General features: G+C 59.0%; 2 protein-coding genes across 3 annotated transcripts; one reads left to right on the forward strand and one right to left on the reverse strand.

The window, feature by feature from the left end:
• Positions 1–33: 33 nt before the first annotated feature.
• Positions 34–9,105, reverse strand: SPRED3 (sprouty related EVH1 domain containing 3). Its single transcript, XM_042920397.1, has 5 exons — positions 8,675–9,105; positions 7,421–7,589; positions 7,243–7,319; positions 4,850–4,996; positions 34–4,094 (listed from the first exon to the last, which is right to left on the reverse strand). Exons 1-5 carry the CDS (start codon positions 8,849–8,851, stop codon positions 3,429–3,431), a joined length of 1,236 nt encoding a protein of 411 aa, XP_042776331.1. The 5' UTR covers positions 8,852–9,105; the 3' UTR covers positions 34–3,428.
• A 2,121-nt stretch (positions 9,106–11,226) lies between these two features.
• On the forward strand, positions 11,227–15,301 carry GGN (gametogenetin). Of its 2 annotated transcripts, none has more exons than XM_042919481.1 (3): positions 11,227–11,434; positions 12,255–14,180; positions 15,119–15,301. In XM_042919481.1, the coding sequence occupies exons 2-3, from the start codon at positions 12,274–12,276 to the stop codon at positions 15,234–15,236; spliced, it is 2,025 nt and encodes a 674-aa protein (XP_042775415.1). In that variant the 5' UTR covers positions 11,227–11,434; positions 12,255–12,273; the 3' UTR covers positions 15,237–15,301. The 2 variants fall into 2 exon arrangements, with proteins under 2 accessions (XP_042775415.1, XP_042775416.1); XM_042919482.1 differs by lacking the exon at positions 11,227–11,434 and adding an exon at positions 11,459–11,626.
• The last annotated feature ends 468 nt before the right edge of the window (positions 15,302–15,769 follow it).

The raw sequence follows: 15,769 nt of genomic DNA on the forward strand, positions 1-15,769 counted from the left end.
AGCCTTCCTGTATCTCCATCACACTCAGGGTGAACACCAAAGTCCGTGCGATGGCTTGCAAGGACCCGCACAGGTCTGCCCTCATCCCTGAAGTACCTTCCTCCTTGCTTCCTCCCCCCCAGAAACTCACTCCCCGATGTCCCTCAGACTTACCGGACATGCTCCTCCCCCAGGGCTTTGCAGGGAACAGTTCCCCTTTACCTAGAATGTCCCTGCAGACGTCCGCAGGACTCCCTCACCTTCAAGGCTTTGTCCAGATGTCAGCTCCTCAGTGAGGCATCCCTGACCACCCTGGCTAAAGATGACTGTACCCCCCTCCCCACTTTATTCTTCTCTATAGTACACATCATTTCGAACATGTCATTTACTGTCTCCTCCACGATAAAGTTCAGAAGTTTCTCGTGGGAAAGGGGTTTTGTCTGTTCTGTTCACTGCTTCATCCTCAGTGCCTAGGACAGGGCCTGGCATATAATGGGTGTACAGTAAATGTACCTGAGTGACTGAATGTGTGCAACTCAGCTGGAGGGCCTGCCTGGGACTAAAGGAAGTGGAGAAAGGATGAATTGGGTAGGAGACTGGCTTGGTGTTCAGGAAGGTGATGGATGGGGTGTATCAATGCAAATAAAGGACACAGGCTGAGACTTTGTCACAGACGTTTCTTGGAGCGAATATTTCATGCCCCCTCCCCAATGACAAGGCTGGGTCTTTGGCCCCCATCCTCCCCCACCACTGCAGCCTGCACTGATAACAATATTGAGGTCACAGACTGGCTTGGAATCGAGATCAGGAAGATAAATGTCGGGGTGCCTCCCCCAAATCTGGGGGCCAAGCATCCAATCTGAGGGGCAGGCAGCTGGGAAATTGGGCCTGGGGGCTCCAGGGTCTGAGGTCTTCCTGGCTCCCAGGGTCAGCCCTCCACGCACCCCTGATTTGGGGGTGATGAAGAGGAATCATGGATCAGAGGTGGGTATCAGCAGGGAGCAGGACCGGGAGACCTGGGAGAGGCGGTGCTGGGAGGTGGGGGCCGGGGGAACCTTCCCCGGCTCCCACCGCTTCATCCGCAGATCCCACAGCACCTTACAGCACTCTGGTCCCCGTCCCACCCCTCCCCAAAACGAGGTAGGTTAAGAATGGAGCTTCCCCCCGCCCACCACGGAAGGGAGGAGACCGAGGCACAGAGAGGGGGATGGGGACCCAGGCTGCCCCAGCCCCCGGTCCCTCCGCCCTCAGCTCTGGTGGGTCTGACAGTGATGAGAGCTGGGCAGAGTGGGGATGGGAGGGACATCCCCCTGTTCTCTCACCCATCCCAGGGTCTGGTTGGGAGAGCTGAATCTCACAGGTTCCGGATGTAATAAATAGTTAATAATTTAAAGGAAGTGACAGAAGGATCTAGCCCTCTGACCCCCTTGACCTATCCCTTGAACTCCTACAAGGTCATCCAAGTCTGGGTAATGAAGAAAGGTAAGTGCACATTTCCAGATGCTTGGGACCAGATGCAGGTCCCAAGCCCACAGAGCATTGAGATTGTCTTGCTCCAAGACCTTGATCCTCCCATTCAGGCCATCAGATCTGAGGTACCCTGGAAGTCCCATCCCACTCTGGAAAGAGACTGTGGCAACCCCCTTGCCCAGAAGAGGGATCACAGAGGGCCATGAAATAGGCTTTCAAACTTCGCAAAGCAATCCCCAACTCTGAGATGGAAGGGAATGGGTTAACAGGGCAGAACAGAAGAAGTTTGGACTAGGACTTGGGTTCAAGGTCAGGCTTGGGGCTGAGTGCAAGGGGTGTGCATGTGTGTCTGTGTGTGTAGATCCATAGCTAGCCTAAAAAGTGACTTCGTGCACAGTGTAGCCAGCAGAGTGCAGTGTGAATTCCAGCCACACCCCCACCTTGACTGTGTGGCTTTGATTACTGAACAGCTTGCGTAATCATCTATGGCAATGCTAGGTCCTAAAGATGGGAGTGGGGGAGCTCTGGGGTAGTTCTGGAATTCAGAAACATGAGCTCAAAATGTTTGTTTTTTTACCCTAGTAAAAGGGTAGTTCTGTGAGATGCTGAGGGCTTGGGCTGGGATCCTTAGGACTTGAATTCAGAGGTCTGGGACCTTGGGGTTTCAGGGGCTTATAGACATCAGGATTCAAGGGCACCAGGTCTTGGGGAATATCAGGCTTAAGAGGCTTGAGTCCAAAGAAATCTGGGATCTGAAGGTGCTATGGCCCTGGGGCACTTCAGTTCTGTCTCTGGTATGGAGGGACCAAGGTCTTGAGCAGGGACCATCCCAATGTTGTGTAGGCTTGAGCCCTGAATTTGGGGTATCAATGGCACCTTGGGGTCTTGGGACCAGTGCTCCCAAAGCACCTTGGGGTCGCTCAGGGGCTGGGGGCCAAGGGGTCAGAGGTCTGGGTTGCCATGAACATCCCATCTTCTGGGGGCTGGGCTTCCAGCTTTTAGGGAATTGAGGATCTGTGGATACAAAGCAGCCAAAGATTCCAGACTATTATGGGGCTTGAAATCCAAGTCTAATGGGTTTTGAAAAAGGACTTGGGACCAGTGTCTTGGGCCCCAAGGTGTTGGTGGCCTTCAGTACTACATAGGGGAGTACGAGGCACATCAGAGTCCCCTATAGGAGATCCAAAGCTCCTGGGAACACTGCCTTGGGGTGGGTGGGTCTACAGAGGTCTTTGGTCCTTGGCTCCCAGAGCATCTTGGAGTCTGACATCTGGATCTTGGTTGGGGGGAATGGGAGAGACTCTGAGATGGGTCTCCCAAGTCATCTTGGTCAGAGAACATCTGGGCATATCGAACGACTCAGGGCATTGTAAGAGAGTTTGGTGTCTCAGGGGTCCTGGAGGCTACAAGAACATCTCAGATATGGGTGCCCCAAGTTTTAGGTGAGCATTCGGTGACCCTCTGGGGTGAATCTGGGTTCTATGGTCTCATGATCTGGGAGGAATTGTATACAGGCAGGGTCGGGTACTGGTAACTCCTGACTAACTCCAGGGCTGTAATCTGAGGGTTCATAGCGTCAGGCATGATAGGGTCTGGGTTGGTTATTTGAACAGGGAGTTGGGGTGCAGGGCCCTGCGTCTCTCAGGGATACAGATGCTCCCCAGCCTGCCCGAGGTGTAGAGTGTGGGGGATGCCTGGAGTCTCCTCAGTCTAGGTCAGGGAGGGGATGGCGGCAGGATGGGGACACCAGAACTCAGGATGCCTGGGACCTCTTGGACAGACATCCCAATGAAGCTGGGTCTGGGGTCTCTCAGTCCTAGATTTGGGGTCCAGGTTCCAGGTCTGGGGTCTCTCAATCCAAACTCAAGCTCCAAGTTCCGGGTGTGCCTAGGTTTGGGTTTGGGGTCCGAACAGAGTCCAGGGTCCTGGACCCTCAATTTTGGGTCCTCGGTGCAGCTACTGGACCCACCAGGCCGTCCTCACCGCGCCGCCTCCTCGTGGCGACCCCCGCAGCCAGCGCAGCCACATCGTGCCGCGACCCAGTGGCATGCGCGCAGGGGCGCATAGCAGCAGAGGCAGGGCACCGCCAGGGAGAGGGCGGCCAGCGCGGCCCAGCGCGCGGCGGGACGCGGGTGGCCCGGCTCGCAGGCGCACGGGTCCGAGAAGTCGCCCTCGGCGTCTGACAGGCAGTGGTAGAGCAAGCTCTCGGCGCACCACAGGCAACTGAGCCGGCGCACCAGCAGGCGACCCGGGTCCGGGGCCTCCGCGCAGCGGCCACCACGCCCGTCAGCTCTGCGGCGGAAGAGCGCACGGCAGTGCACGCAGCGCGCCGCCTCCTCTGCCTCCGGGGAGGCCTTGGCCGGCGCAGGGGCAGGGCCGGGGCCGGGTGGTGGGCGAGCCGGGGGCGCTGGGGGCGCAGCCTCGGTGAGAGGGGCGGGTAGCGCGGTGGGAGGCCCCAGGGCTGCACCCCTCAACGCGCCGGTCTTGGCGAAGCGCACGACGCAGGTGGACAGGGCGAGGGGTGCGGGCGGCCCAGCGCGCCGATAATCCTCATAGCCACGGCCGCCCCAGCCCGGGCCCCCTACCCCGGCCAGGGGCTCTGAGGGCTCCGGAATCCCCGTGAACGGTAGGAGCGGAGGGTAGCTCTGCGGGACGAAGGGACAGGAGAACAGGTTAGCAGGGCCCGTGACCCCCACACTCCACCACAATCCATCCCAGTCGCAGAAGACGAGAATCCAAAGACCCCGCCTCAGGCCTCATTCATCCTAGGAGGCTGTCCTGGGATCCTGAGTGTGTGGGTCCGGCAGTGACTTCCAAGCCCTCAGCCCACTCCTCTCACAGGGGACAGAGGATATCAAAGAACAGACCAAAGGCACCAAGCCCGCACCTTAAGGACCCAGTGGTCCAGGCTCCCAGGCCTGTCCTTTCTCAAGACTCAGGAAGTCCCAGCTCCCAGATCTGGGAGCTCTGGACCCCAGCCATCTCCTCCTTCAGGACGCAGGAATCTGGTCCCCAGGGAGCTTTAACCTCCTTGGATACCATGGCCCTCCTAACAAATTAAGCAGTCTAAAGAACTCCTTCCATGAGTACAAAAAACTCCCTCATATACTCGAAGATTGTCCCCGCCGTCCCCCAAACCCTTGAGTTCAGAACTCAGAACTTTCCAAAATCTTCAAGAGCGCAGGAGACACGGGAAGCCCTCACCCAACCCTCGGAAGGACCGAAGTCTCCAAGCACCCTCCCACCACGACTGCCATCAATTCAAGTCAGCCGGCCCCCAGGATCTGTTTGTGGTTTTCTTGCCCTTCTGGGGGTCTCAGCTCCCGCCTACCTCGGGGCCCAGCACCCTGCCCCACTTCACCCGGAGCCCCAGACTTCTGCTGGAGGTCAGAGGTCGCACCTGAGCGGAGGAGCGCCGGCGCTGGGGGGACGTGGCCGGCCCGAAGCCAGAAGCTGACTCCACGGTGATGATAGTGGCCGCCGCCGCCGCGGTGGGAGGCGTCTCCTGGTGGCTGTGACTGGAGGAGGACTCGCTGTCCACATGGGACTGGAGGAGATTGGCGGCCTCAGAGCCGAACCCCCGGCACAGCCGATGCCCTCACATAGACCCCCTCCCGTGGCGAGCGAGGGCTCTGCGGCCAGACAGGCCTCGGTTCAAGCCCCGGCTCTGCCACTGACTGGTTGTGTGACCTCCGGCAAGTGAGCTCATCTCTTTGAGCCTCAGTTTCCTTCTCTGCAAAATGGGGATCATAATAGTGTCTATTCATAAGGATGTGGTTAGGGCCCACTGTAAAGGGCATGAGGATGCCTGAAGTATGGGGAGACTGGAAATGGTTATTGTTATTTGACCCCCTCTTCTTATCCGCTCAGCTCACCAACCTATAGAACATCAAAATATCCTCCCTTCCCAGAACCCCTCTCCCTTGGCCGGCCAGCCACCTTCCTGCCTCATTCCCACCACCACACCTTTACGGGGGCAGCTTCACCCACCAGGAGTGTTCTCCTTCCTCACCCAAACCAACCGTCCCTTACAAACGGAAACGTCACTTCTCAGACCTCGGACTCTTTTCTGTAGCTTGGGGATCATTCTGACTTCATCCATTACTAGCTTCAGTAAACATTCATTGAGCACCCATGACATGCCAGGCTCACAAAGGCCACTGTGAGGACGTAAGACGGAGCGTGGAAAGTACAGCGTAACTCTCAGAGAGCGGAAAGTACAGTGAGCACTCAGTACGTGGGAACTGTCTGCGTGATTTGGGTAGCCCCACCCACATCTTCCCCTGACCCTGGGACTCCGGCTTTTCTGCCCCAGGAACCAGTTTTGTTCTCCTAAGTCTCAGCAACTCCCACTGTTCCCAGCAAATGCCAAATCGCGTCTGACATTATGTGCATTTATTCATTCAATAAATTTATTCGACACATATTTACTGAACACTTACTGTATACCAGGCACTGTTTTAGGCATTGGAGATGCAGCAAGAAAGCAACAAAAGATCTTTGCCTCCTGGAGCTGGCATTCTAGCACAGGAGACAGGCAATATGCTAACAGGTAAGAAAATTGTCTATTTAGAGAGGAAATAAGGGAAATATCCAGAAGATGGGAAAAAAATTAGAACGGGATAAGGAGCATTGGAAGACGCGATTTTTAAACAGCTTACTCAGGAAAGGCGATATGTGTATAAAAACCCTGAAGGAAATAAGGGGACGAGCCGTGTGGAAATTTGGGGAAGAGTATTCCAAGACAGAAGGAACAGCGGTGCAAAGACCCCGAGACAGGAACGTGTCTGCTGTGTAGGAGTAACAGTGAGGAGGCTAGTGTGGCTGGAACAGAGTGAGCAAAACGGAGGATAGGAGGCCGGATGCTATGGGATCTTATATGCTTTGTCCTTTACCCTGAGTGAGATGGAGCTCTGGAAGGGGTCTGAGTAGAGGAATGGCCATGATCTGACTCAGATATCAATAGCGTCTCTCTGGCCGTGTGGGGGGAACTTCCAGGCAGTAGGGAAGAGGAGGGGGGCAGTTGGCAATAGGAAGCTGGTGGGAATGCTGCAGCTGGAGGGTGAGGCTGGACATTCAAATTCTAATCATTTTGAAAGGGAGGCCAATATTTGATGACAGATTGGATGAGGGGCATAAAAAAGGAGAAAAGTCAGGGATGAGTTCAAGGATTATACCCTGAATAACTAGAAGGCTGGACTTGTCATTAATTTGTTTACTGTAAAAGATAGTTTATCTTTAAAAAAAAAAAAAGTTTCTACCTTGGGGCGCCTGGGTGTCTCAGTCGGTGGAGCATTTGACTTTTTATTTCGGTTCGGGTCATGATCCCAGGGTCATGAGATTGAGTCCCGCGTGGGGCTCCGCGCTGAGTGTGGGGCCTGCTTAAGACTCTCTCTCTTTCTCCCTCTGCCCCTCTCCCCTGCTCATGCGTGTACGCTCTCTCTCTCTCTCTCTCTCTCGCTCTAAAGTAAATTTTTAAAAAAATTTCTGCCTTTCCACACTAGAATAGAAGCTCCATGAGGAAAGGGACTTTGTTTTGTTCACTGATGTATCCCCAGTGCCTAAAACACTACTTACTGAAGGTGCTCAATAAATACCCTTGAATGAATGTGTGACCCACGACACAATGGGAAAACAAGGATAGCTGGCATTAAGTTGACACTAACAGTCTGGGCCCAGATCTGTGTCCCCCGCATGTGGCTTGGTGCCTGATATACAGAGACGCTCAAGAATGTTTGATAGAGACAAGCCCCCCGGCACCCCCAGCAGAGCCGTGTCCTGGAGGAGACTCACCGTCAGAGGGCAGGGAGTCTCTGCGGTGTCCTGGGAAGGGGAGGAGGAAGAGGAGGAGGAAGAGGGGGTGAGCGAGCCTGGGGCAAGGAGAGAGGCAGACAGTGAGCTCCCCAGGCCAGGCTCCAGATTCTCCCACCCCTCCACCCCATCCCCCAGTACCACGGCCTGCACCGCTCACCTCGCCCCAGTGCAGCCAGTGCAGCCAGCAGGCTCTTCTGGAACTCGTCAGCTTCTGCGGGACTCTGAAACGTCAGCCCAAACTTGCAGTCGCCCAGGCTCCAGTGATGGAAGATGGGGTTCACCTTGTTGTAAACCAAGCCTGGCCTCAGGGTACACTCCAAGGTGGTCTGAGGGGGCAGGGAGGGGGCAGGTCAGACACCCCCTTCCAGACATGCCTGTGTCTTCCTCTTAACCCTCAGTCTATCTGCATACCTAAGCATCCCACAAATTTCATTTCTCAACCCTAGGTGTACCCTTGAACCCTGATCGACACCCCAACACCACTCCCCAATTTTATTGAGCACACCTCTGATGCTCCAATATTTCCCCCAAGCCCTTGGTCTCCACATTTTCCTTCTCCTAGTAGCCCCTTCTGATAACCCAACATCCCTCCTTCTGACTCAATAATACCCCCCCAAACATTGCTGAACATCTCAAGGTATTACTATTAATCTCCTTCTGATGCCCCAATAATCTCCCAAAACACTACCCCCAAATTCTTATCAAACTCCCATAGATTTCCCCCTCAGATGCTGGTCAACGCCCTAGATGTTTCCTCATATCCTGGCCCAACGTCACTGTATTCCTTCACACCATTTCAAATCCCCCTGGTTGTTCCTTCTGACCTCGGCTCTGAGATGCAACCCATCCCCCAAGCCTTTTCAAACAATCCACGTCTTTCTACCACATCCCCTGCTGAAACTTTGACAGTGTCCTTCCAGCTCATGCCAGACAGCCCAGGATACTCCTGCTGAACCCACATATAGGACTGGAAACCCTATTTGACGCTTCCAGATGGTTCCCCACCAAATGCCTCCATATACTTAGAGCAGACAGGGGCCAGTGGTGTAGGGCCTCCTGGCAAGGATCTCTGAGCAAGATGGAGCCACAGGAGGGTTCTGAGTCAGGGGTCAGCAGGGCCCCTGTGGAACAGACTGCGGTTGAGGGAGAGAGCAGGAGCAGGGCAAGGCCAGCGAGGAGGCTGCTGTGATAGCCCTCCAGGCAACGGCAGTGGACAGGACCTGCCGAATACCCCAGATATTCCCCAAACTCCCAGTTCTTATCCAAAGACAGGTATTCACTTCCAAACCACATCCCACACCCCAGGTTGATTCCGGGCTGGGAGACGACCTGACCTCACCTCTGCACTCCCAGCCCCATCCCCTTACTTCCCCATGCCCCCACCCTACCCCCACGCCCCGGGGTGGCTCACTTTCTGGTCCCGAAGGCGCTCCCCGTGGATGACGTAGTGCCCCTGGCGGGCCCCCCCCTCGGGCCTGGCCCCTCGGACCCGACAAACGCTCACCTGGCTGAGGCCCCCGCCCCCCACAGGCAGCCAGCCCCCACTGGAGTCATCTCGGGCCATCACCACGGCTCGGACCTGAACCATGTACCTGCAGGAGGTGGGGAGACAGGGACAAAGTCAGTGAGCTCCGATCCCGCTCTGCCATTCAGCGTTCGCCCCAAGCCTCATCTCCCTCTTCGTCCCTCACATCTGGATCCACTGCACCGTCAGGCCCCGATTCTCACCTTCCCTTACATACCTGCCTCTCCCCCCACCCCCAATGCCCACCTTCTTCCAGCATGGCTTCTTTCTGCCTCATGCCACCTCTTTTCTCCCATGCTTACCTTCTCCGTATCCACCTTTTCTCTCCGCACCCACCTTCGTCCCTTTCCCCATCGTTCCCATCCTGACCCCCACAGCCCCAGTTTTCCACTTCCCTTCCCCCTCCCTGCTCTTCCCCTATCAACCCAGTCTCCTTCTCATCCCTCAGCACATTCCCACAGCCCCACCCATCATTCCCCCTCACAGCTGGGTGCCTGCGCATATGTATTTTCTTAGAGCCCATCAACTCAGCTCCAGATGCCCCTACGCTGCCTCCACACTCGGCCGCCCAGGCCACTGGCTGGGTGAGAAACCCAGGCTCTCTTCCCCCCACCCCTTCCCGGATTTATGAATGAGACCGGATGCAAAGCTCACTGAGTCACCCAGCAACGGGAGATGGGCAGGGAGCAGGGAGAGAACCAGAAATGGCCAGAGAGAGGCCGAAAGGGAGATGGAGGCAGAGGAAGCCAGAAACGGACGACCGAGACACAACCAGAGTGCATTTCATTCACAAAAATCAAGCCTGCTCCCTCAGGTCCCAGCCCATGGAAGGCAAGGGAGAGAGACTGAGGGGAGGTGGAGAATTGATCCCTCCTCCTCCCCCTCCCCGCCCCAGCATCCTTCAGAACCATCTTACCCCGCCCCCCAGCTCAGGGGACGTAGCCCTCCGCCCAGTAATCGTGATCAGCGTCCAGCCCCTCACTACCACCTAGCGCAGGGACCCTGGCGTCTGAACCTTAGGGACCCAGGCAGCGAGCTCTAGCCCCTTCCCCCACCTGCAGGCTGCCGGTTTTCCCCAGCCCTTCGGGAGGGTAAGGGGCGGTCGCAGCGCCCCCAGCCCCCTTTTCTCAATGGGATGGGATTTTGTGAATGAGCAGTCACGTGATGCTGCTTCCTTTGTCCGCCCGCCTCCCCCGACAACAGGTGAAGCAGAGAAAGAGGGCAGGGGTCCCCCAGGGCCTAGCTGGGATGGGACGCGGGGATTTCTGAATGCCCTACGCTCCCCACACATCTGTTTCCCTGGGGGAGTGGTCCCCAGAGTTCCTCAATGGTAGGGGTCCAGTTCGGAATTTTATGAATGGGGCGTCTTCGGAGAAGTCCAGGCCCCCAAATGGAGACTGATACCCCAAATGGCTGCCGCGCAGTTTAGGGGCCCCCAACCCCTTGTCCTTCCAGCCTCGGTCTGGGGGCGCCCCGGTGGGCAGGAGGAGCAGCGCGGTCCTGGCCGCCCCCTCACCGGGACAGGCAGTCTGTCAGCCCCCGCCCCCTCGCCCCCCTTGGCACCTGCCTGGGAGGCTCCGGCCGGGCTCCGAGCGGCGGCGACTTGGCCTCCTCCTCCTCCTCCTCCTCCTGTTCGCTCCGGCTCCCTCGCTGGCTCCGGCGGCGCTAGAGACGGGCACCGGGAGCCGGGGCGACGGGGGAGGGAGGGGGAACCTGGAAGATGGGTGAGGGGGAGGGGGCGGCTTGGGGGAGGGGTAAGCGCGAGGCGGGCGTACTTGCCCGCTGGGTCCTAGAGCCCGCCACTGGCTCCAGCGAACAGCCCCCCAGCCCCCATTTTCTCGGGATCCAGAGAAGATCACCCCACTTTCCCACTCATCCGCGCCATTGATCCCTGAGGATGGGGGGAAGGGTCCGGGACACGGCCTGTTCTCAGGGTTCTAAAAAGGTGAGGGTCTGCTCTTTGGGTTCTAAATGGGAGGGGCTGACTACCTGGTAGGGATCGAAAAGGGGTGGGGCGAGAAGGGAGCCTTCGCAAGGGGGCGGGGCCAGAGGGCCTTGGGAAGGAGAGTCGTTGAGGACGCCGAGGGCGCGGACAAGCACTTGCGTCATGGAAGGGGCGGGTCCACGGTGGTTGAGTCTTCTAGGCAGGCCTGAGGGAGGAGAGGGTCTTGGGAAGAGATGCAGTGGGGGTCCTTAAAGGGCGGAGTTTAGAAGTAAATTGCCTTATGGGCGGAGCACATGAGCGCCTAAAGGGAGGAGCTACGTTGCGGTGTCCGTAACGGGCGGGGCTTCGAGGGAGGGAATAACGAAGGGGGCGGAGCATTTATAAAGGGGAGGAGCTAAGGACAACGTACTAAAGGGGTGGGGCCTAGGGCCACAAGGTCTGGGGGCGGGGAGGAAGACAGCGGAATATTTCAAAGGGAGATCCAGGTTCGTCAGGGGCCGGCCCCTTGCTGGCTCACAGGAGGGCGGGGCCTCGAGCCCGGGGGCGGGGCCTAGATCTCGGGGTCCGCCCCCGCTGTCTCGCCCACTTGCCATCACCCGCTTCACCCCCGTTCTTTTCGGTTATTTTCTGCTACGGCCGTTCCCCGCCCTGCCCTGGGCCCAGGGGGCCGCGGTCTGAACTTTGGTCGGCTGGAGGAGTCGGTGAGTGGGAACCTCTGGGCGAAGACGGGGCCAGGGCGGAGCTTGGGGGAAGGGGTGGGGCCTGAGTGTTGAAGGAGGCTGGTAGACCAGGAGCCGTAAAAGTTTAAGAGTGAGACCCGAAGATCTGCCGCTGCCTGGGAAGAGGGAGAGACTCAAATGATCGTCACAGAGAGAGGGATCGGAGGGTTAGAGGTGAGGACTGAAGGGTTAGTAAGACAAGAATACCGCGGAGGCGAGGCCAGGCCGGGGCGGGGTTGATGAGGCCCGATACACAATCGGGGGCGGGACCAAAGAGCATGGGCGGGGCTTGGGTCTCCAGAGCCAGGTTTGAAGGCCTGGAGAGAAGCTTGAACTCCTTGCAGGCTTTGTAGACTACTGAGCACCATCATCATCACTGATGTGGCCTGACAGACTGACAGAAAAGCGGGCAAGACCTGTGTCTTAGAGCCTGGAGACCGGGGACATGGCCAAAGTGTAGGGATGTGACCTGAGGGACAAGCCGGGGTGAGGGTTGGGTGGGGGGAACAGGGACCGAATCTGAGTACACTAAGAGGATGGAGCCTAAGTGTCTGAATAGCAGCTGAATGGGGCCATGAGGGAGAAGGCCTGACAGCAGCTGCATGGGCGATGGGGAAGAAGGCTTGAGCCTCGAGAGTCAGAGAACAGGAATGCAGCGAGAGACTAGTGACAGACGAGTGCCTGAACGGATCTTGGAGCACAGGGGAGGGTCTGGCGCGGACGTGTACGAGCAAATACAGTCAGCCTCGTAGAGTCCCCACAGTTTGGGCGGACTGACTGGCGGAAGTTTTTCCGATCACAGTCCCCGACCTCCGTCAGAAATGGGGAACGTGCAGTCGGAGCCTTCCGCGGGCGGAGGCTCCCGAAAAGAGCAGGCCTCGGACCGCTCCTCTGACTCCCGCCGTACGTCCCCGGTGGAGCCCGAGGTGACCCCCTCCTCCCCGGCCATGCGCCTGGCTCGAGGGCTGGGCGTCTGGTTCCCTGGCAGCTCCGCGCCCCCGGGAATCCTGGTACCCCCGGAGCCCCAGGTCTCACCCTCGCCCCTGCCCCTGACCTTAGAACTGCCCTCGCCAGTGACGCCCCTTTCAGAGGAGGCGGCTGCGGCCGCGGTCTCCACACCACCCCCGCCCCCCGTGGGGACCCTGCTGCCCGCGCCGTCTAAGTGGCGAAAACCCACGGGCACTCCGGCGCCGGTGCCCCGGATCCGCGGTCTGCTGGAGGCGAGCCATCGCGGCCAGGGCGATCCTCCGAGCCTTCGTCCACTGCCGCCGCCGCCCCGGCAACGAACTGGAGAGGACCCCGACTCTCTCCCGAGGGCCCCATCCCCTACTCCGCCCTTCTTGGCGCCGCGGAAGCCGCCGCCGCCGCCACCGCCACCGCCACCTTCCGACCGGCAGCCCCCGGGCCACAGAATCACTCCTGCTCTGGCCACACCCGCCACAACCCCCACAGAAAGCCAGGTGGGGCACGGCAGCGAGGGCCAGATGGCCAGGCGAGCCCGCAGAGGGGCACCTCCCCAAGCAGGAGAGGGCGAAATGGCCCGGCCCGCGGTCTCCGAGTCTGGCCTGAGCCTGCTGTGTAAAGTCACCTTCAAGTCAGGGCCCCCTTTGGCCCCTGCGGCAGCGTCGAGTTCCTCAGCTGCCAAAGCCTCGCTCGGGGGCGGGGGCGGAGGCGGAGGAGGAGGCGGAGGAGGAGGACTCTTCTCCGCTGCCTCGGGTTCCATCTCTTACGCCGAAGTCCTGAAGCAGGGGTCTCTGGCTCCTGGGCCCTCTCGACCCTCGGGAGAGGTCCCTCGGGAGTCTCAAGAAGCAGAAGGCGGTAATGGAGACGGCGAGGGGTGTTCTGGACCCCCCTCGGCGCCTGTGTCCCATGCCAGGGCCCTTCCGCCGCCACCCTACACCACCTTTCCAGGCTCGAAGCCCAAATTCGACTGGGCGAGCCCTCCCGATGGCCCTGAACGCCACTTCCGCTTCAACGGAACCGGCGGCAGTGTCGGGGCGCCCCGACGGCGCGCGGCCACGCTCTCAGGGCCCTGGGGCTCCCCACCGCCTCCACCAGGGCAGACGCACCCGGGTCCGGGGTCCCGGAGGCCTGCACCAGCCCTGCTGGCGCCGCCTATGTTCATCTTCCCGGCGCCCACCAACGGCGAGCCTGCGAGCCCCGGGCCAACAGGCCCACAGGAGTTGCTGCCACCGCCGCCGCCCACGCCACCACCCACGCCTCCTCCCGCGCCACCGCCCACACCACAGCCGCCGGTGCTCCAGCCAACGCCGCCGCCCGTGGCCCGCCCTCCCACCCCAGTCCCGGGCCACTTGGAGTCGACCCTGGCTCCCGCCCCGGCTCCCATTCTGCCCCTCGCCTTGGCTGCCGACCAGGCCCCGGCCCTGGCCCCATCCCCGGCTCCAGCTCCCACCACAGCGGAGCCAACGCTGCCTGCGCCCGCGCCCATCAAGGCCCGCACGCGCAGGAACAAGGGTCCCCGCGCAGCCCGGGGTGCGACCCGCGCGGCGGGCGCCCCCGGAGATGGTCCTCGCGAACGTACTGCAGCCACCGTGACTGACAGCGGAGGTGGAGGGGGTGGTGGCGGCGGGGCTCCTCCCGCAGGGATGGCTAACACGGGCACCACTCGCCACTGGCCGCCCTTCCAGGTGCTTAACTCTTGTCCCTGCAAGTGTTACTGCCGCCACCAGCTGCGTCATCGCCGTCTACCACGCAACGTATCTGCCTGGTGAGGGAAGGTCGTCGGGGTGTAGGGAGGGGAGGGAATACCTCTTAAAAGTCCTGAACCCGACTTTTCCTGGATAGAGACCCATTCAGCTTTGGTGTCCTGACTCCAGCCGAACCATTACCCTTCCCTTGGCTGTATCTCAAACCCAACTGAGTTCCAATCCCCTGGGGACCTAGAAGAAACTTGACACCATCCTGACCCATGACAAGGGAGAGGGAACACCTAGGCCCAACCTCTTGGTATCCAGATCTCCAAGCTGACCCTTGCCCCTGTGACCTTCTGGAGCCATCAGGGAGGGAAGCTGGTGCCAGCTGGCCTGATCCTATTCAAGGCCTTGACCCTGTCCTGAGGGCACCAAGAAGGACCATGTCCCAAGCTTTTCAGGGAGAGGGGCAGAGGGGAGGAATGCATGCCTCCAGAAAAGTCCTGGCCTAGCCCCTGGCACTCCTGACCCCTCCAGCCTCTTCTCCTGACGCAAGGCTTTGGCAGCCAGAGGGCACTGATGCCCCAGTCCTTGTGCTGCAGAGGCTACACCTGAGTCCTTAGAGCCAGAGAGCATCCTTCAGTTACACCTCTTCCACCCCCCTCCACACACACACACACACACACACACACACACACACACACACACACTCTCTGAATCTCAGGATCTGGTCATCAGGGTCCATCTGACCTTGGTTCCTGAGACTCTGAATCACTGGCAGACCCTCTGCTCTGGATCCCTTGGGGTTCAGTGGAGGCAGGACAGGTTGAGGGGATGCTCAGAACACAGAGTCAGCAACCCTTAGCCCCCCTTTTAAATTTGAATGGATACAGCCTTGCCCTAGACTGTTTTGATGCTCAAACATGGCCCCTCATACAGATGGGGAAAGTGAAACCTATAAGGGTTAAGGGCCTGGCCACATGGCAATGCCCTGCTGATTCTACCCTCCCCCTAGGCTGAGCACGCCCACCAACCACCTGAGCGAGCCGCCTTGGGTTGCCACCATCAAGCTGGCTGGCTCCCTGGTGGCCGGGCTGGAGCACTACGATTTGCAGGCCACCCATTCCAACTGAGTGCAGTCTGCTCAATGCCCTCTGCCTCCCCCTCCTTGACAATAAAATAACCATCTAGATATCTAGCTACCTGTCAGTCACTTGCTTAGGGTCGAAGGGATGGGATCGGGAGGGCAGAGGTCTCCATGAAAGCAGCACATCCTGGAAACAGGGAGACTGGACCCAGAACGGCAGAACGGAGGTTCCATTGATCCAGCATCCAGACTGATGGGCCCAGAGGTGAGACGGTCGCATTACCCTTAACCCCATGAGCTCCATTTGAGCTGATCGGTGCCAAGTTCAGATGTTCAGCACAAATCACTCTGGAAAGCAGGGGTGATCATTCCATTTTTACAGCAGGGAAAATGGACTCTGGAAGACTTTGTTGAAAATCCCACATCCCACAAATGGCTCAGCCAGATTTGGACTCTGCCTTAAAATACCTTCTCGAGAACTTCAAGGCAGGAGATACAGGCTGGGGGCGGTACAGGAGGTCGTAAGTCACAGCACTGGCTCAGGAAGGGTGGGAACCAGGGCAATCCCAGGCTAGGGCC

This window comes from Panthera leo, chromosome E2 (genome assembly GCF_018350215.1).
Source record: "Panthera leo isolate Ple1 chromosome E2, P.leo_Ple1_pat1.1, whole genome shotgun sequence".
NCBI classification, from domain to species: Eukaryota; Metazoa; Chordata; class Mammalia; order Carnivora; family Felidae; genus Panthera; species Panthera leo.

What these genes read in the sequence shown, in the direction of transcription:
- SPRED3 (XM_042920397.1), bottom strand. Translation starts at nt 8,851, where the DNA reads ATGGTTCAGGTCCGAGCCGTGGTGATGGCCCGAGATGACTCCAGTGGG. An exon ending in AGCGCCTTCGGGACCAGAAA is followed by an intron (nt 7,590 to 8,674) that starts GTGAGCCACCCC and finishes CTGCCCCCTCAG; the next exon opens with ACCACCTTGGAGTGTACCCT. An exon ending in ACTGGCTGCACTGGGGCGAG is followed by an intron (nt 7,320 to 7,420) that starts GTGAGCGGTGCA and finishes TCCTTGCCCCAG; the next exon opens with GCTCGCTCACCCCCTCTTCC.
- GGN (XM_042919481.1), top strand. Translation starts at nt 12,274, where the DNA reads ATGGGGAACGTGCAGTCGGAGCCTTCCGCGGGCGGAGGCTCCCGAAAA. An exon ending in CCACGCAACGTATCTGCCTG is followed by an intron (nt 14,181 to 15,118) that starts GTGAGGGAAGGT and finishes CCCTCCCCCTAG; the next exon opens with GCTGAGCACGCCCACCAACC.